This window comes from Microplitis mediator, chromosome 9, assembly GCF_029852145.1.
Source record: "Microplitis mediator isolate UGA2020A chromosome 9, iyMicMedi2.1, whole genome shotgun sequence".
NCBI lineage: Eukaryota > Metazoa > Arthropoda > Insecta > Hymenoptera > Braconidae > Microplitis > Microplitis mediator.
The window spans coordinates 19646825-19664777 of record NC_079977.1 but is presented as its reverse complement, the minus strand read 5'-3'; the positions used below and the strand labels follow the sequence as shown (position 1 = coordinate 19664777).

Here is a 17953-nt window from a genome sequence, read left to right as displayed (position 1 = left end):
TTATTGAGAAGTAATAATTATTATATTATTATACTTATTATAATACTTATTATAATAAGTGAGATCTCATAAAATTAACGTTAAGAAGTTTCACCAAATATACTTTTAAAAATAACGAATATATATTCTTTAATATATTAGTAAAAATGACTCTAGTAATTTTCGTTTGTAAGTACTAATAGTCTAATGACATGATTATATTATCTATCTATAAATACATAATAAAATGTTATATAACAAAAATAAATAAATGTAGTAGCACAGTCGTTAATTATACTCTGTATTTATATTTTGAGGGAAATATAATTTGTTATGAATAATTGCAAACGTATAATTCAAAAAAAACTTCCCTCTGAATACTTCAATATTAATCGTACATGGACATACGTAATTGTATATAAATTACACATAATCATATATATGTTTGAACCCGCCTAATTTTCGGATCTAATTATATATAAAATATGATATATATGTGTTATACATAATCATATCTAATTATATATGAGTATATAAAACTTATATATAATTAGACCTGGCCAATTTTCAGATCTAATTATATATAACGTATTATATATAATCATATATAACCTATATATAATTATATATAAATTATATATAATTAGACCTGGCCAATTTTTAGATCTAATTATATATAAGGTCTTATATATAATTATATATAATTAGGCAAAATCATTTTTTCCCGGGAGAATAGAAAATTTTATACGATGGTTGTTTTAGTTATTTTTGTTTATAAATATAAATATTAATGAATGTGTGTAGCTGCATGTAAAAACATATATACATGTATATGTATATTCTTGAACTGTGTGATTTTATGAATTAAATTTTAATAAATAAGTTAATAGATAATTTCTTAAATATAAAAAAAAATTTGTTCAAATAATAAAAAATATATTAAATATGAAATATTCATTTATTAATCATTAAAAAGTGATTCATTAAATGTTAAAAAGTGATTTATTAAATATTAATAAATCATTTTTTAAATGGAAAGAAATCATTTATTAAATATTAACAAATCGTTTATTAGATGCTAAGAAATATTTATTAAATACAAAAAAATGATGTTTAAGAAATGATTTGTTAAATATTAATAAATATTTCTTAAATAAGGCTCCGTTAAGAAATCATTTGTTAAATATTAACAAATCTTGTTTAATACTAAGAAATCCTTCTATCAGTGTATCTGGAATACATCTTTCACAAAGCGCGTTAACTAATATCTACTAAGTACAATAGTACAAATTATTGGTACATAATAATTTTTATTTGTCGCTAGTAAATTTTATTTTAAATGTAGTAATTTTTAAAATCAATAGCAATTATTATTCTTAATAATATGTTGTAATTTTTACTTTAAGTTTTGTAGAAGTTTTGATTTTGTTTTTAACATTTCAAGATTACTTCTCGGATTGTAATTTTTTTTTCAAATTTAGTAAAAATTACTTAATTTTTTTCTCCGTGTATAAAAAAAAAATATGATTTTTTATTTCATATATTAATTTATATTGGGTGATATAATAATCTCACTCCAATGAAAAGTGAGTGAGTATAGGGGCTTTTACTTTACTGGAAACAAGAACAATAATTACTTGAATTTAATTTCATTTCTCTCAGTGTCATCGCAAAAGCTAGTTTTTAAACTTTTATTCAAATTTTTTCCTCTAACTTCTGCTACAGATTTTGGTCAAGTTGAGTATCCAAGTTTACGTCAATTTGCAGCTAAAATAGTTATCAGGGTACGAAAATCCACACTCATACAAATTCTTCTATAAATTCCCATACTATCCTAGATATCAATGGATTTAAAATTCAAATTTAAATTTCATTCCCGCGCTTTGACAAACTTACAATTTTACTGCCATCTACCCGCGGATTTGACAACTCGCGTTCAAATTAACAAACTGATATCGAAATATTATTGATGGTTACACACAAAGGGTGACAAAGTTTATCGCATATATATTTTAATGTTCACTGACAAACAACACAGCATTTGTACATAAAATTAAAATAATAAATATTCATTAATAATGAGCACTGAGACAATAGATAAAAATGATCAAGGTAAGTCTATTAATAAAATTATTTTTTTATCTTAACCTAGAATTCGTTAAAATTTTCATTTAAAGCAAAAAAAAAAACAAATTATTTATAAAATAATACAAATAAAAATAGTAATTAAAAAAAATTAAGTGATAACTTAAAAAAAAAATTATTGTTTTGTTGATAAGTATAATATATATATGTAATAAATATGAATAAATTACAATGGTCTGATCACGTGGACCAATCACGAGAATTTTATGAAAGTAACTTTTTGTTTATCAAAGAATGGACGAATCACGATAGACATGTGACTTGATAGCAATTAATTATATTTTTTTTTAAGACTCCATTGGATCGCAGAATGAAATATCAACTCGGCGGGCAATTTTAACTGTTGGTTTGATATTTTTGACCTCGTTAACTGCACTATTGTATGTTTACACAAATTTTCCTGATTTGAACGAGTAAGTACTTTATTATTTTATTTCATTTATGGAAAATTAATTTTTATGAGGTAAAATGAACTATTATTATGTTTTGAATAATTAATCATTTTTTGCAAGATTTTTTTTAGGACAACGCGAGTACGATATTTAGACAGCTGGTTAAATCACGCGTTAAATGAGTACTAATAATGATATACTTCAATGATCACCCTGATTAAAAAAGTGAATTGAAAAGTATTGAAAAAGATGAGAAATGAATCCTTTCGAATACTTTCTATACCCCAAGGTTTTCATTTTGACATAAAATGAATACTTTTCAATCCCAAAATAATAAAAGAATTTCTGAACTTCCGAGGAATTGAAAAAGATTCAAATGAATTGATATTTTTAATCTTTCTGAATCCTTCTCAATACCTAAATAATCCGACATTTCGGATCAAGTGTGGGATTGAAAAAGATTGAAATGAATTAAAATTTTTGAATCTTTCTGAATCCATCTCAATACCTAAATAATCCGATGATGAAATGATGAAAGATTGAATTCTTTTCAATACTTTCGAATTCCACTTTGGAATTGGAAAGTATTCAAACGATCGAAATTTCAATTCCATTCAATACTTTCCAAAACCGCCGAGGGATTGAAAAGAATTGAAATAATTTTCAATACTTTTCAATTCACTTTTTTAATCAGGGCATGTCGTTGGTTATTTGTAATAATCCCTGATTAAAAAAGTGAATTGAAAAGTATTGAACATTATTTCAATTATTTTCAATCTCACGGAGGTTTTGGAAAGAATTGAATGGAATTGAAATTTCGATCATTTGAATACTTTCTAATTCTTAAAATGAAATTCAAAAGTATTGAAAAGAATTCAATCTTTAATCATTTCAATACCTTTCAATATGGAATTATTTTGGTATTGAGAGGGATTCAGAAAGATTAAAAAATTTCAATTCATTTGAATTCTTCTCAATCCCATACGTGCCCAAGTGGCACAAAAAAAAATTGTTGAGTTTTTGTTGAATTTAAGTTAACAATTAGTTAACTTAAATTCATGATAACAAATCGTCGTTTTAAATTTAACATATAGCCAACAATTTTTTTTTGTGCCGCTTGGGTGACTCTAAAATTTGAAACTTTTTTGGTATTGAAAAGTATTCAGAAAGATTAAAAATATCAATTCATTTGAATCTTTTCCAATTCCTCGGAAGTTAAGAAATTCATATATTATTTTGGGATTGAAAAGTATTAATTTTATGTCCAAATAAAAACCTTGGGGTATAGAAAGTATTTAAAAAGATTCAATTCTCATCTTTTTCATACTTTTCAATTAAATTTTTTAATCAGGGGCATTATTATTATATGAGGTAAGTATTCCCTGTGTAAAAAAAATTTTTTTTCATAATGAATTCAGATCTGAATTTCATCACGAAACTTAGGTCGTGCCACAAATATGACGATCATCATGAATTCCCTAGCGAATTTGTTTATACCGAAAATTTAAGTTTCTTTTAGGTTCATTTCTGGTATAGTAGAAATTGAATAACGTTTCGGTATGTTTTAAGAATTATAAGGTAAAAGACCCAGTTATTAGACCCTGGTCCAGTTTCTGACCTATTCAACTTTTTTCTGACTTACTTAAAAAACTATAACTTTGAAAAGAAAATCAATTTTTTCTTCATTTATTGTAATTTATTCTGAGCCTAATTAGTGGCGATTTAAAAAACATAGAAAATATTAACTGAATAAAAACAAATATTTTAGCCATAAGTGGCTGAGGAAGCCATTTTTTAAGTAGAGTCTAAACAGTTTACGTTAGGAGGTACGACGATTGAATCTGTGCACTAATTATCATGTAAGTAAAAAAAATTTAACCAAAAATAGATGGATAAATCAATAGTTAATTAAAATTTATTTTAATACATTTATAAAACATATTAAAATAAGTTTTGTTGTTGAAATTTGAGGGTCCATAACTAGGCTCAATTTAAAAGGTATGGTGGAGTTGTTGACCCTAAAATTATAACTTACTGCGAGCGAGGTTGTCTGTTTAATTACATGTCTGTAAAATGTAAAAATAGCGATATTTATAATTTTCTTAAATTATTTTCTACTATTACTCATGATACAGTGATAAATTAACAATTAATATTCATTTTTAAAAATAAAGGATCATAATTAGATCTTGAAAGTACATATTCTTGGAATGATAAAATTATTGTAAAAATAATGTCAATTTTGATAGAGTTTAAACTGTTATGACTCTTTTAATTGAATAATATTTTCATTATGACAAAATTAATTTTTTTGTTGTTTTTTTATTTAAGAGTTTAAAAAAAAAGACAACGAGCTACGATGAAAAATAATGAGAACAGGCGCTAGCTAAAGTAACTTCAATCATTTATATTTTAAATATTGAAAAATTATGTTTTTGTTACAAAAAATTTTTAATTTGTTCATCTAACTAATAGTTTCAGTTTATTGAAATTTGCTAACTATTTCATAATCTAATCATGGTTTGTGTAATTTGAGGGTCAGAAACTAGGCCACTGTGAGGGTAAGAAACTGCGACCTGAAAAATTCTGAGGGTCAGAAACTAAGTCTCTGAATGTAAATTTTTAAAACGTCAATTTAAATTATTAATTCAATTCAAATAATTTTTTTACGCACATGACTTTATTTGACAAATCATAAATTAGTCGATAGAGTTATTATTTTTCTCATTAGATTAAATCTTACCTTAATTATTATAGTATAATCCCAACTGATACTCTAAAAAGGTCAGAAACTGGGTCCTTTACCTAACCCGATTCATACTCAGATTATAATCAAGTCATCTCATGTTTTGGGTATATTATTTAACTTATCATCATTAAGGAGGGTTCCCCGTCTGAGGATCTGTTTTTTAAGCATCCCGCATGAAAAAAACTTATACTCTGAAATTATATCAGATAATATAATATTTATTATATTATAGTATAATTTAGAATGTAAATAATTATATATTTAAAAATAACTACTTTTTTGCCGTTTTCAATATAAAATTTTATATTTTAAAAGTATATCAATATAATATATAATTTTATATTTTGGCATATATTATCATTATAAAAACTCCATATAATATTAGATTATATAAAAAAAATATATGTCATTATATAGTATCAATTTATAGGTTTATATATATTATGATTTTATAATTCAAATTATATTATTAACAGTATGATATAATATATAATGCTCGTATATAAGCTTGTATATATTAAAAGATATACATGACACTTTTGTGCTTCGAAAAATTTTCAGTTCCATGAATGCTCTTTCGGTATCCTCTAAAACTTATTTTATTTTGAGTAATTATTTTTTTATATTAAAAATTAATCATATAAATGAAAATTTATAGTCATAACGACTCTCTCTACAAACTTCCTTTCAAGTTCGATCTACATACTTAATTTACTCGAATAAAATATATTCTCATTGATACTCACAATCATCGTCAAACTGAAAGTCTTTATTTTTCATATTTTATTTTATATTTTTAGATATATAATGTATTATATAATACAATATACAATTCAATATCTTGAGATTCTCCAATGTCAATTATATAAAAAAATATATTTAACAATATACTATTTAATATATAAAAAAATATATTCTATTATATATCATTCCAATATATGTAAATTTATAATGAATTTTATAAGTTAAAAATTATATTTTATAATTATATTACATATTATGAATATATGTATATATTTTTTTATAATTTAAATTATAAATCAAAGTATAACTTTGAATTTATATAAATATTATATTTTATTATACATACATTTTTGCCATTTTATAAAATTATATATTTACGGTATATTTTTTTATATATAATCAAAATATATGTTATTTTCATGCGGGATTTTTTTGGGAATTTTTTTTTTGACGACCAATGAACAGATAGAACTTTTAGTTTTTTGATATCATTTATTTATTAATATTTCAAGAACATGTAAAACAAATTTCCAATAAAAATCTTAATTACAACGTAAGTTGTACCGCTCTAAAGACACCCGCCTCGAAAAATAGTTCATTTTCTTCCTTCACGATTCCGGTTCATCGGCTTGACTGAAAAAAAAAAACTGTATCTTAATTTGTAAGCTTAAAAGCATCGAGTGAACTAGAATCATCAAAAAATTCTGAGTAAAAATGAAAAACAGTTGTTTCTTATTATTCACAGTGGCTATCCCGCTTATGTCAAATTTTGAAATTCAAGAACTGTCAATAACTTCTTTCGGCCTAGCCAGACAGTATCAATTGGAAAAATAATTGATCACTTGGATAGAAATTCGACTGTCATAATTTTATCGTGATTAAAGTTGGTGGAGCAAATTCACGATGAAAGTCATATTTGTGGCACGATCTAAATTTCCTAATGAACTTCTGATCTAAATTCATTAGAAAAGAGAGATATCTTTTTCATGGGTCCCTTCGCGGTTACCGGTGCTACAAAAATGCGGTATTTATACTGTATAAATCAGCTTTTTTATCGCATTGCCATCGTAACTTTGGTTACTTTTTATACAAAATTTAAGTTAATAATTATCAATATTAAACCAATATTTATTACTAAATTGATAATGTCATACACTAACGCAAAAAAACTAAAGGAACAAGAAAATTTTAGAAATTTTTCAGTGATTTTTGCAAGGCTGTAACTTCGTGAAAAATAATCTAGATTTAAAAAAAAGTATTTTATAGCTTGAAATCTCTAGTTTCGGTTCATTTTCATCGAATTTTTTTAAGAGCTACGGCTATTGCGCAAACATGAGAAATATCGCGAAACAAAAATTTTCGAAATTTTTTTTTTTCTTTAAGAGAGTGTACGGGCCGTAGAAAATTTTTTTCAGCTAAACCAATGCATCGGTCGGTTAGTAAATTGATTCAACATTAATTTGCTTTTTTTTTTTTAGCTTTGTAGGACAATTTGTTACATAACAAAAAAAAAAAGTTTTCGAACACTAAAGACACATTTCAATTTTTCTTATTTCTTCGACTCTTTCGACATTTTTTGAAATTTTTCGTTTTTTTTTTCTCTTTCCTTCACATTTACTGAGTAACCAATGCAAAAATAAATTATTCTTTCATTTTATTCCTTTAATCTATCGCCCCCAAAAAACGATTTGATAGGTCGATTTAAAAATTCACAGGGTATTTGGGGATACATGAAGCTAAAAAATTACCTGACAACATTAGTCCTTTCATCGATATTTACGAAGTAGTGGTTGATTTACTGAAAAACCAAAAATAAATCATTTTTTTGTACTTACTTCTAATGGATGCTAAAAATAAAAACAAAGTTTTTTCCAAAAAATGATGAAAGGGTCTTCTAGGGAATTTATTCAAGTTTTTAACGCCACCCTCCAATTTACCCTGTGATTTTTAATAGCTAAGATATCGATAATCAAACTAAAAAGCTTCCTTTGTCGTTTGTAGGCTGATTTCTCTGCGACAAATTATCCTACAAAGTTGAAAAAAAACAAATTAAAGCTGAGTAAATTTACTAAACGACCTATGCATTGGTTTAGCGGACAAAAATTTTTCCACGGCCCGTGGACTCTCTTAATGAAAAAAATGTTTCGAAAATTTTTTTCTCGCGATGGTTCTCATGGTTGCGCAATAGCCTTAGCTCTCAAAAAAATTTAACTAAAATGCACCGAAACTAGAGATTTCAAGCTATGAAATGCTTTTTTTTAAATCTCGATACGATTTTTTTTCACAAAGTTACAGCCTTGCAAAGATCACTAAAAAATTTATCAAATTTTCCTGTTCCTTTAATTTTTTGCGTTAGTGTCCCTAGCAGACCGGAGTTACCGTACATTTACGGTATTTTTACCGTAAATCTACCGTAGAATACCGTAAAATTCGAGTAGATTTACCGTAAATTACGGTAAACCCACCGTAAATTGCGGTAAATCCACCGTAATTTATGGTAAATCAGTACTTTCCGGTCGATTACCGTAAATTACGGCGAGTATACCGTAAATTTACCGTCGAATACGATAAATCTACCGTAAAAAAATTCGGGTGGATTACCGAATTACCGTAATTTACGGTGGATTACCGTATTTCCGTATTTTACGGTAAATTCACCGTAAATTACGGTAAAACCACCGTAATTTACGGTAAATCGGTATTTCACGGTGGATTACCGTAATTTACGGTGGGTTTACCGTTATTTACCGTAATTTGGGTCCGTTAGGGGTATAAGAGTATTTTTGTGAAATTTTTCCGAAAACAATACCATTTTATTTCCCCAAAATTTCAACATTTTTCCAGTAACTTTTCAGTCTTATGACTACAGTCACGAAAGTGAACGATTCAATTCACTAAATGCTGCATTTTTACTAAATTATCAAGCCAATTTTCCTATTGTATTAATGTCGAAAATTTATCGTATTGTAACATGGGAAAATACGTTCATTTTACCTCATAAATGATTATCTATTAAAATGACAACAAAATAAAATAACACTTAACGTAATTTGTTACTAGAGACGAGCGCAAACATTTAAAACTACCATTAAATATAGAAGACGCTAAAAATCTAGGTGGATTATTAGAAAGATACAAAGAGCTCTACTACATAGAAGTATTGGCTGGTTTGTTTATAACCTACATATTTCTTCAGACTTTCGCCATTCCTGGATCGATATTTCTGTCGATTTTGTCAGGTTTTTTGTTTCCCTTCACTCTAGCTCTAATTTTAGTCTGTACATGCAGCGCCATCGGTGCGTCGCTCTGTTATTTATTGTCATCATTACTGGGTAAAAAAATTTTATTGTATTTTTGCCCGACAAAAGTACAAACGTGGTCTAAGACTGTTAGCAAACATAAAGATAATTTATTAAGTTACATGTTATTTCTACGCATAACACCCTTGTTACCAAATTGGTTTATCAATTTAGCAAGTCCCGTTTTGGGTGTTCCCGTAATGCCCTTTTGTGTAGGGACATTTTTGGGTGTTGCCCCGCCCTCTTTTGTTGCCATACAAGCGGGACAGACATTAAACAAATTAACCTCTTCCAGCGACGCTTGGTCTTGGAATAGTATTATAATGTTATTTATTTTTGCATTACTCTCATTATTGCCTGTTTTATTTAAAAATAATTTACAGAAAAAATATAATTAGATATTATTTTTTTCATAGTTAATTTATTTATCTTAATTTAATTAATTAAAATAACTGTAACAATACTTCCAAAGATTGTAACTCTTTTTTTTGTTAATGATGACTTGTATAATTGGTTGTAATAAATTTATTTCTGTGAATGAAATTTGATTTGGAGAAAAATTTTTTTTTTCACTCCCAATACAGAATTCTTCTCTATAGATAAAAAAAAAAATTAAATTATAGGTCTTGAGAACTTCAACGGGAATTTTTGGGGTTGGCCTGCAGGTTTAACCGATTTTCAGATTTTTGTTGTGATGTGACATTATTTCTATAGAATAAGTTTTTTTTTATTTTTTAAATTAATTTATATTTTCTACTTCAGACTATAAAAGTTAACCCATTCGCAAAAGTGCTTACTGTTAACCAAAAAGTCGATTTGATAACGAGTTATCAGCTAATTGCCCACCAATTATTGCCGTCGTTTTCGTGATAATTAGGTGAGTGCAATTAAAAACTTGATAATTTTCCATGTTTAATTTGATTACAACACGGATGAAACAACTGAACAGTGGCAACTCTCTGTGACTGCGAGTATATCAGTTAGAATATTTTTACATTTCACCGATATTCAAGAGAAGGAAAACATCGTAAGATTAGAATCCAAAAAATTGGTACATATAAATAACGATACAATTAATTTCCCTATCAAAAATATGCACGTGGAAATCCAGCTTATATTCCTATAGAAACTCTAATATGACGTTTTTGGGACGATTTCCGAGCAAAATTATTCAAGACTTGGATTTCAAGTAAACTTCAATATTAAATATTAAAGTCATGATGTAGTATTCGATATACTATAGTTGTTCAGTCACGAGCTTAATCATCTTGAAAAGCTTCGTGTACTTTCGCTACGTACGGGAGCAGCCGAACTCGCTACTGACTTGAATGTCAGAATAGTGCCGGGTCACTCGCTATCTGGGCCCGACACCTGCAATTTCTTGCTCATGACCGTGTCAAAATGGCATGAGAACCCGCTACCGGCCGGCCAATCAGAGAAATTGGCGGCTAACTATTTCTTGTTGGCGCGCTTTTAAGCCAATGGGAAAATTCGTTACTGCAGCCATGCTGCCACGTCACCACCGAGCAGCCAAGAAGGAAGAAGACGACGTCTCTATTTCCAATCTACATCGATCAGTACAAACTCAGCTATCCATCCAACCGCTTCGCTCAAATTAATATATCTCTCGTGTGAAATAAGTCTGAACCGCTTCGCTAAATCTCTGTTTAAATATTCTCAATAATTAGCTAGTATATCAAGGCTACTAATTATTGAGTATATATTGAATCGTTGCTCGCGTCTTATTAATTATAAATTAATTATCGCGTCATTAACCGCTACCGACCACGTGTCGAATTTATACGCGTATTCATTTACAGTCGCATTCGCTATCGCGTATCTTGTAGTTGCATTCGCTATTTTTCTCATAGTTTTAGTGTACATATTGTTTAATAAAGATCTATTCTTTTATCTGTATTTTGTGTTAATTGTTAGTTATTGAATTAACCACACCTACACCAGAATCCCACAGAGCATTCGCTCATCTTACAATAGTACAATTCAAAAGGGTACTTGTAATTCTGTCAAATGACAGAAGAGTACTCGAACAAAATCGTATTGAAATTTGGAATATAAGACTTCTGAAATAAATGTCTTACCAGGGGCACTACATGTCGTAGGCGCGATCTCGTGGCGAGCACCGAACTACTCCCGCTGCTGCTGCCTAGCACCGGTGACTTTCCCCTTCTCCATATCGACCTTTTCTCCCAAGAAATTTTTTCTCTCGGCTTAAACAACTTTTGTTTTCTTGGTCGGAAAATACAAAAATACTTGCGTAAAAAAAATAGTACTTGTTCCGAGAAATTTTATTTTCTTTAACCAAAAAAATGCAATATTGCTACAAAAAAATAATGTCTCTTGCTCCAAAAAAAATATCTCTTACTTTAAGAACTATAAACTCTTGAAACAAGTGAAAATTTTTTGATTTAAGCGTAAAAATATGTTGACGTGAGAAAAAAAATTTTGATTCAAGATAAAAATTTGAAGATAATTGTTTACTTGGGGCAAGTAAATTTTTATTTTCCGAATAGATCAAAAAAAATTTCTTGAATCAAGAATATTTTCTTTGATTCAAGTTAACTGTTTTTTCTGTGCAGTAAAGTCACGATTTTCTTCTGGTCCTCAGGGATATTTAGAAGAAAATCAAGAGAAGGTTAAAAGGCGTGATAATCAGTAGAAGAAATCCGTCTGGGTAAATGTTTTGTGTATTAGCTAGTCCAAGCCTAAAGGATTTTCGAGGAACATAGTGTAATATCCAAATATCTAATGTTTATTATTTTATTTATCATCTCAATATATGAAATATAGTTATACACTGAAAAAAAAGTATAAGTCCCACGCTTATAAATTTAAGTGATATCGCAATACTTGGTATTGCGAATATACTTATACCAAATATAAGTCTCAACGCAATATTTTTAAGCGTATGACTTAAACGAGTTTAAGTCATACGCTTAAACCGAGTTTTAGCGCCACCGCAAAACTCATATAAGCACTACACTCAAATCCTTACACTTATAAATTGACAGAATTAGAAAAGAAAGGTTATGGAAATAAATATTGCTATATTTATTTAAAAATGAAATTTATTTAAAAATTAATAAATAATTAATAATAATTATAATTGTAATATAAGTCACAGAGTATTAACCCTAGATGTGACAAGGTATATTAATACTCATATAATTAGTTTTTAAAATATTTACAGATAAAATAATAATTTTAATAATGGTTAGATCGTACAATTATTAATGATTTATCAGAATCAGAATCAGAAAGGAATCCATAAATGATTATTTTTAATTCCAATTATGTAATTAATCTTTTGAATGCTCTTAAGAACGATGTATAGGTTAAAGCAGGTTAAAGGTATAATATAAACACGGGGAAAAAAGATGCGACATACGCGCTGAGTCTTACTTTTCTTACTATACTCTCTGGACTTGCTATAGTATCGTACGGAAAATATAAGTCACTCACTTAAACAGAGTATTGCGATAATACTTAAACTTTTTATATTATATCCGCAATACCAATTCATTAAAAAAGAGTATATCAATAGGACTTAAACTTTTTTTTCAGTGTAGCTATTCAATTATTCACTTTATTACAAACAAGTAAATAATGTATCCACTATAGAATGACTAACATTATTTGAATTATCGTTACAAACATTAATTGACGAGGTACTTATATTATTGTTTCCACTCAAAGTACTGTCAAAACTGTTGTTAACCATTTTTTCCCAACATATTTTTGAAAAACTTCTGTTCAATTGACATTTTCCAAGCAAAACAATACTATCCATGTAACTTTTATTCATGGTCATATTTCTTATTACCTTCATTTTTTCGAGGTCATAATTTTGTCAAATGACACCAGGAACTGAATCACAGAAAAAATCCAACAAACAAACAAACGGATGCTATTAAACAAAATAACTCTAAGGTAAATATATATCCAAGGATAAAAATAAATTTGACTTCCATGCATAAAATACCGATAATTATATATTTATAATGAATAATAATAATAATTATGTGACTTAGCATTATTTTATGATTCTCGTTCGATGACATTACATCTTTTTAAATGTTTCCATTCATACATTATTAAAAAAATTAAATTTATTACGTAAGCGCACTACGAAAATTTTTTAATAAAAAGTCAATGTTGGCGCTGATTCTTCCAGTTCTTGTTCAAATTTATTCAACGATGGATCGTTGTAATAAAAAAAATATTTTAAAAACATTCATTATTATTATAACATTTTTATTCATTCCTGCTGAAGTAAACTGCGATATTATTCCTTTAATCAATTTATCTGCTGGTGATGTTATTAATAGGATCGATTTGAAAAACGACACTTGCGAAGTCGTCGGTAAACTATTCGATGACAATATGATGTCAAAGTATGTTGAAAGAAATAATACGCTACATAATTCATGGAGGATAGATGACGGGGATAGTGTATTTTATTATTGCATCTCATACTCTCACAGAAAAGCATCTGATTTCGACCCGAAAATTAAAGTTATTAATGAAAGACAGAAAATTATTGATCGAAGTTACAATTTACTGGGTATTAATGGAAGTTATGCTGTTAATCAAAATTATACCTGCGTGAGAACTAAAACTTGTCGTGTCAAAGGTAGAGAAACGGTTACGATTAATTTGATGAACGGACATAATGTACCGAAAGATGTCAAGCAATTAGCTAATGAAACAGGAGTTTTCAAAATGAGAAGAGAGGGGAAAACGCACTACGTTTCGTCTATTCTGAAAGGTTACTGTTTATATCAGGTAAGATGTTATTAATTTTGATCAGTTTCGGGGATTATGTATAAGACAACTTGAGGTTGAATAAGAGACAATGAAATTCCTACGTTTGAGGTGCACGTATAAAAATGCTGGTCCCGGGAAAAAAAAATTTAGATCTATTCAGATCAAATTAGATCTGATGTTTCAGATCTTAACAGATCTGCATTTTGGCCAGATCTGTTAAGATCAATTTAGATCTACTCTGATCAGAATAGATCTGCTTGGATCTAAACAGATCAAGGTAAATGAAAAAAATTCTTAAATCTGCTCAGATCAAATTTGAACTATTTCGCTAGATCTAAATAGATCTGTTTTTTATCTTTATCCTAATAAAAATTGATATGTCTGATTAAAAATATATTAAATATATCACAATAATATAAAATATATAAGATTGAAGCCATTTAAATTAAAAGTAAACGTTTCATGTTCCATATGAGATCTGCTTTATCTTCTCCTTTGAACGATGCAATTCAAATTTAACTTAGTAAAGATTCATATTCAAGATCACTCTTCTCCAAACAATACAAATCAACATATAATTAAGAAGATACCAATTCAAATAACGATAGACTTTTTAGAATTATCAAAATTTAGGTGAATGTGTCAAAATTCAGCTAGTTAAACTTATAATTATAATATAATATGAAGATATATTTCTTTATAATCTGCACAGATCTAATCTGATCAGAGCCGATCTGAACTTTTTTTTCCGAGAAAAAGTTATATCAGCTCAGATCTGCTTTGATCCGTACAGATCCAACTAGATCTATTTATATTTGCTTCATAAATTGATCGTTTAATCAATGTTGATCTATTTTGATCTGATTAGATCTAGGTTGATCTAACTTGATCTAGGTTGATCTGACTGGATTAGATTTGATCAGGGTAAATCTGGACTATTTTTCCCCAAAGAAAAATGTCATATCTGATCAGATCTAGTTTGATTTGAACAGATCAAATCAGATCTACTCTGATCTGGATTCAGTATAAATTATGATCAAATTTGATCTGAGCTGACCTAATTTGATCAGAACAGATCTAAATTTTTTTTCTCGGGGTAGCAGTTCTATTTACTATTCAACGAGGGTAAACATTTTTAGACTCAGTAGATACTCATTTTGTAACAGTGCCACCTGCAACTTTTTTACCCTACTATGTGGTTGTATTAGCTCCACAATTGTAGCTACTTTCGTCCGTGGTGTGTATACTACTTTTCACAAGATTTAAACATGGAAGATTATATTTTATCGCCATACCTGTGCTAAAGGATTAAATTTCAACCTAGTCTAGGGGAAGGAAGTCTGACCTTTTCTCTTACGAGAGAATGAATGTATGAAAAATTAGTCCATGCGTCGTTTCTTCTAGATAAAAAGGCATTAATTAAAACTTCCATGTCTAAATTAGGTGAAAAATAATATACACATCAAAAAGGAAGCTATAAATTTAATTTGCCTCTATTTTTCACGATTTTTTAGAATTTAAAATATGAATTTTTATTACAGCTTCTGATTTTTGAAGTTCCTGAGTCATCGACCAGACCCCTCGATGCTGGCAAAGACAGTCCTGTTTACATGAGTCAAGTTTACGTACAGAATAACAACAAAACACTGGAAACCTGGATCAGCAGTTATTTGAACGACGCACATCAAACATTATACAATATAAGTCCCGAAAATAAAGGGACGATATTCAACCAAATCCATAATGAGACTATCATTGATCTTAAATTGGAACCACTTCCGGCATTGCCACCGCAATAACATAAGAAAATATTTGGAAAAAAAAATTTAACAGGATTCTATATACATTCTTAGCGGATCCGAATTACGGTGAATTACCACAAAATACCGTATTTCACTGCATAATTGCCACATTTTACGGTAATTGGCGGCAAATTACGGAAAACTGCAACAATTTGCGGTAAAATACCAGACTTCGACCGAAAAATACCGTAATTTACCGCGAATTACCGTAAGTTACCGCAAAAATGGTGTATTGGAACGTGAAATACCGTACTTTTCCTAAAATAACGCAATTTGCAAAAAAATACCGTAATCTACCATAATGCGAATCCGCCAGGGATATTTACTCGAGTGAAAAAAGAGAACTTTCCTGGTTCGATATTTTATGCTCAAAGGTAGGAACCCTTCTCATATCAAGTTTTTTGATTGGATAATTGTATTGTTGTTAACGAATGAAAAAACAATTGTTTATATAAAAAAAATTACAAAATTAGTTTATTACATTAGTCGTTTTTACAATGAAATAGATTATATAGCGAATAAATGTTTTTTTTTCAATAATTCCTGTTTGATGATTTAGTCTTAAATTTTTATGTAATGAATGTATGGAATAATTTTTTTTATAACGATATTCATTTTGTATAATGGTCTCATTATCATAAAACTACTGATTCAAAAAAATATTTTATTTGTGTGTTATCTATTAGAATATTAAATTATTTCATTCTTCCGGTACAATCAATTAATCAAAGAATCAAAATATTTAACCCTAGCTGTATAAGTGAAATTTAATTAGAAGTAATCGATGTACCCTGGTTAAAAAAGAGAATTAAAGAGGATTAAAAATGAATTGAATCCTTTTTCATTCTCTTCAGAGAATTAAATAGAATTAAGGAGAATTCATATTTTGAAATTTTTAATATTTTTAAATTCTCTTCAGAGGATTAAATAGAATTAAGGAGAATTCATATTTTGAAATTTTTAGTACTTTTAAATTCTCTTTAGAGAATTAAATAGAATTAAGGAGAATTCATATTTTGAAATTTTTAATATTTTTAAATTCTCTTCAGAGGATTAACTAGAATTAAGGAGAATTCATATTTTGAAATTTTTAATACTTTTAAATTCTCTTCAGAGAATTAAATAGAATTGAGGAGAATTCATATTTTGAAATTTTTAATACTTTTAAATTCTCTTCAGAGAATAAATAGAATTGAGGAGAATTCATATTTTAAAATTTTTAATACTTTTAAATTCTCTTCAGAGAATTAAATCGAATTGAGGAGAATTCATATTTTGAAATTTTTAATGCTTTTTAATTCTCTTCATATTAATCGAAAAGAATAAAGAACTATTCTCAAGAAAAATATAGAGAGCCCGAACTGGGATGGATATCCCGAATTGTCCATGGGGAAGACCACTGGTTATACCAAAAATAATATATTATCTATACCAGATATATATATATAGGACGTGGTGCAGGGTATGCTGCGCCACTACCAGTAGGTACTTCCCACTCTGCTACGCAAAGTTCACTTGATAGCAGTAGAGTGAAGACTGACGATTAAGGTCCGCTGCATTTGCTTTTAACACTTCTACTATAATTATAATTCTAACTCGAGTTTTCATCAGATTTCGACGTTTTGAGGTCCTAGAAAGCTATGTGTGTGTGTGTGTGTGTGTGTGTGTGTGTGTGTGTGTGTGTGTATGTGTGTGTGTGTGTGTGTGTGTGTGTGTGTGTGTGTGTGTGTGTGTGTGTATGTGTGTGTGTGTGTGTGTGTGTGTGTGTGTGTGTGTGTGTGTGTGTGTGTGTGTGTGTGTGTGTGTGTGTGTGTGTGTGTGTGTGTGTGTGTGTGTGTGTGTGTGTGTGTGTGTGTGTGTGTGTGTGTGTGTGTGTGTGTGTGTGTGTGTGTGTGTGTGTGTGTGTGTGTAAACTCTTTCTAACTTTTTAACTAATGAATCGATTTGGATGGTTGAGGTGGCAATCAAAAGAGCTTGTTGACCCTCAACGTTCCTGAAAATTTCAGATCATTTGATCAAGTAGACTCGAAAATATTGGCGAATTAAGAAAAAAAAAAA

At 28.4% G+C, this 17953-nt stretch overlaps 2 protein-coding genes across 2 annotated transcripts; both read left to right on the top strand.

The window, feature by feature from the left end:
• The first annotated feature begins 1927 nt into the window (after positions 1 to 1927).
• Positions 1928 to 9851, top strand: LOC130674813 (transmembrane protein 41 homolog). Its single transcript, XM_057480235.1, has 3 exons — positions 1928 to 2091; positions 2417 to 2537; positions 9070 to 9851. The coding sequence occupies exons 1-3, from the start codon at positions 2058 to 2060 to the stop codon at positions 9704 to 9706; spliced, it is 792 nt and encodes a 263-aa protein (XP_057336218.1). The 5' UTR covers positions 1928 to 2057; the 3' UTR covers positions 9707 to 9851.
• Positions 9852 to 13491: 3640 nt separating this feature from the next.
• On the top strand, positions 13492 to 16432 carry LOC130674703 (uncharacterized). Its single transcript, XM_057480114.1, has 2 exons — positions 13492 to 14111; positions 15635 to 16432. Exons 1-2 carry the CDS (start codon positions 13524 to 13526, stop codon positions 15890 to 15892), a joined length of 846 nt encoding a protein of 281 aa, XP_057336097.1. The 5' UTR covers positions 13492 to 13523; the 3' UTR covers positions 15893 to 16432.
• The last annotated feature ends 1521 nt before the right edge of the window (positions 16433 to 17953 follow it).

What these genes read in the sequence shown, in the direction of transcription:
- LOC130674813 (XM_057480235.1), top strand. Translation starts at nt 2,058, where the DNA reads ATGAGCACTGAGACAATAGATAAAAATGATCAAG. An exon ending in AATAGATAAAAATGATCAAG is followed by an intron (nt 2,092 to 2,416) that starts GTAAGTCTATTA and finishes TTTTTTTTTAAG; the next exon opens with ACTCCATTGGATCGCAGAAT. An exon ending in AATTTTCCTGATTTGAACGA is followed by an intron (nt 2,538 to 9,069) that starts GTAAGTACTTTA and finishes ATTTGTTACTAG; the next exon opens with AGACGAGCGCAAACATTTAA.
- LOC130674703 (XM_057480114.1), top strand. Translation starts at nt 13,524, where the DNA reads ATGGATCGTTGTAATAAAAAAAATATTTTAAAAACATTCATTATTATT. An exon ending in AAGGTTACTGTTTATATCAG is followed by an intron (nt 14,112 to 15,634) that starts GTAAGATGTTAT and finishes TTTTTATTACAG; the next exon opens with CTTCTGATTTTTGAAGTTCC.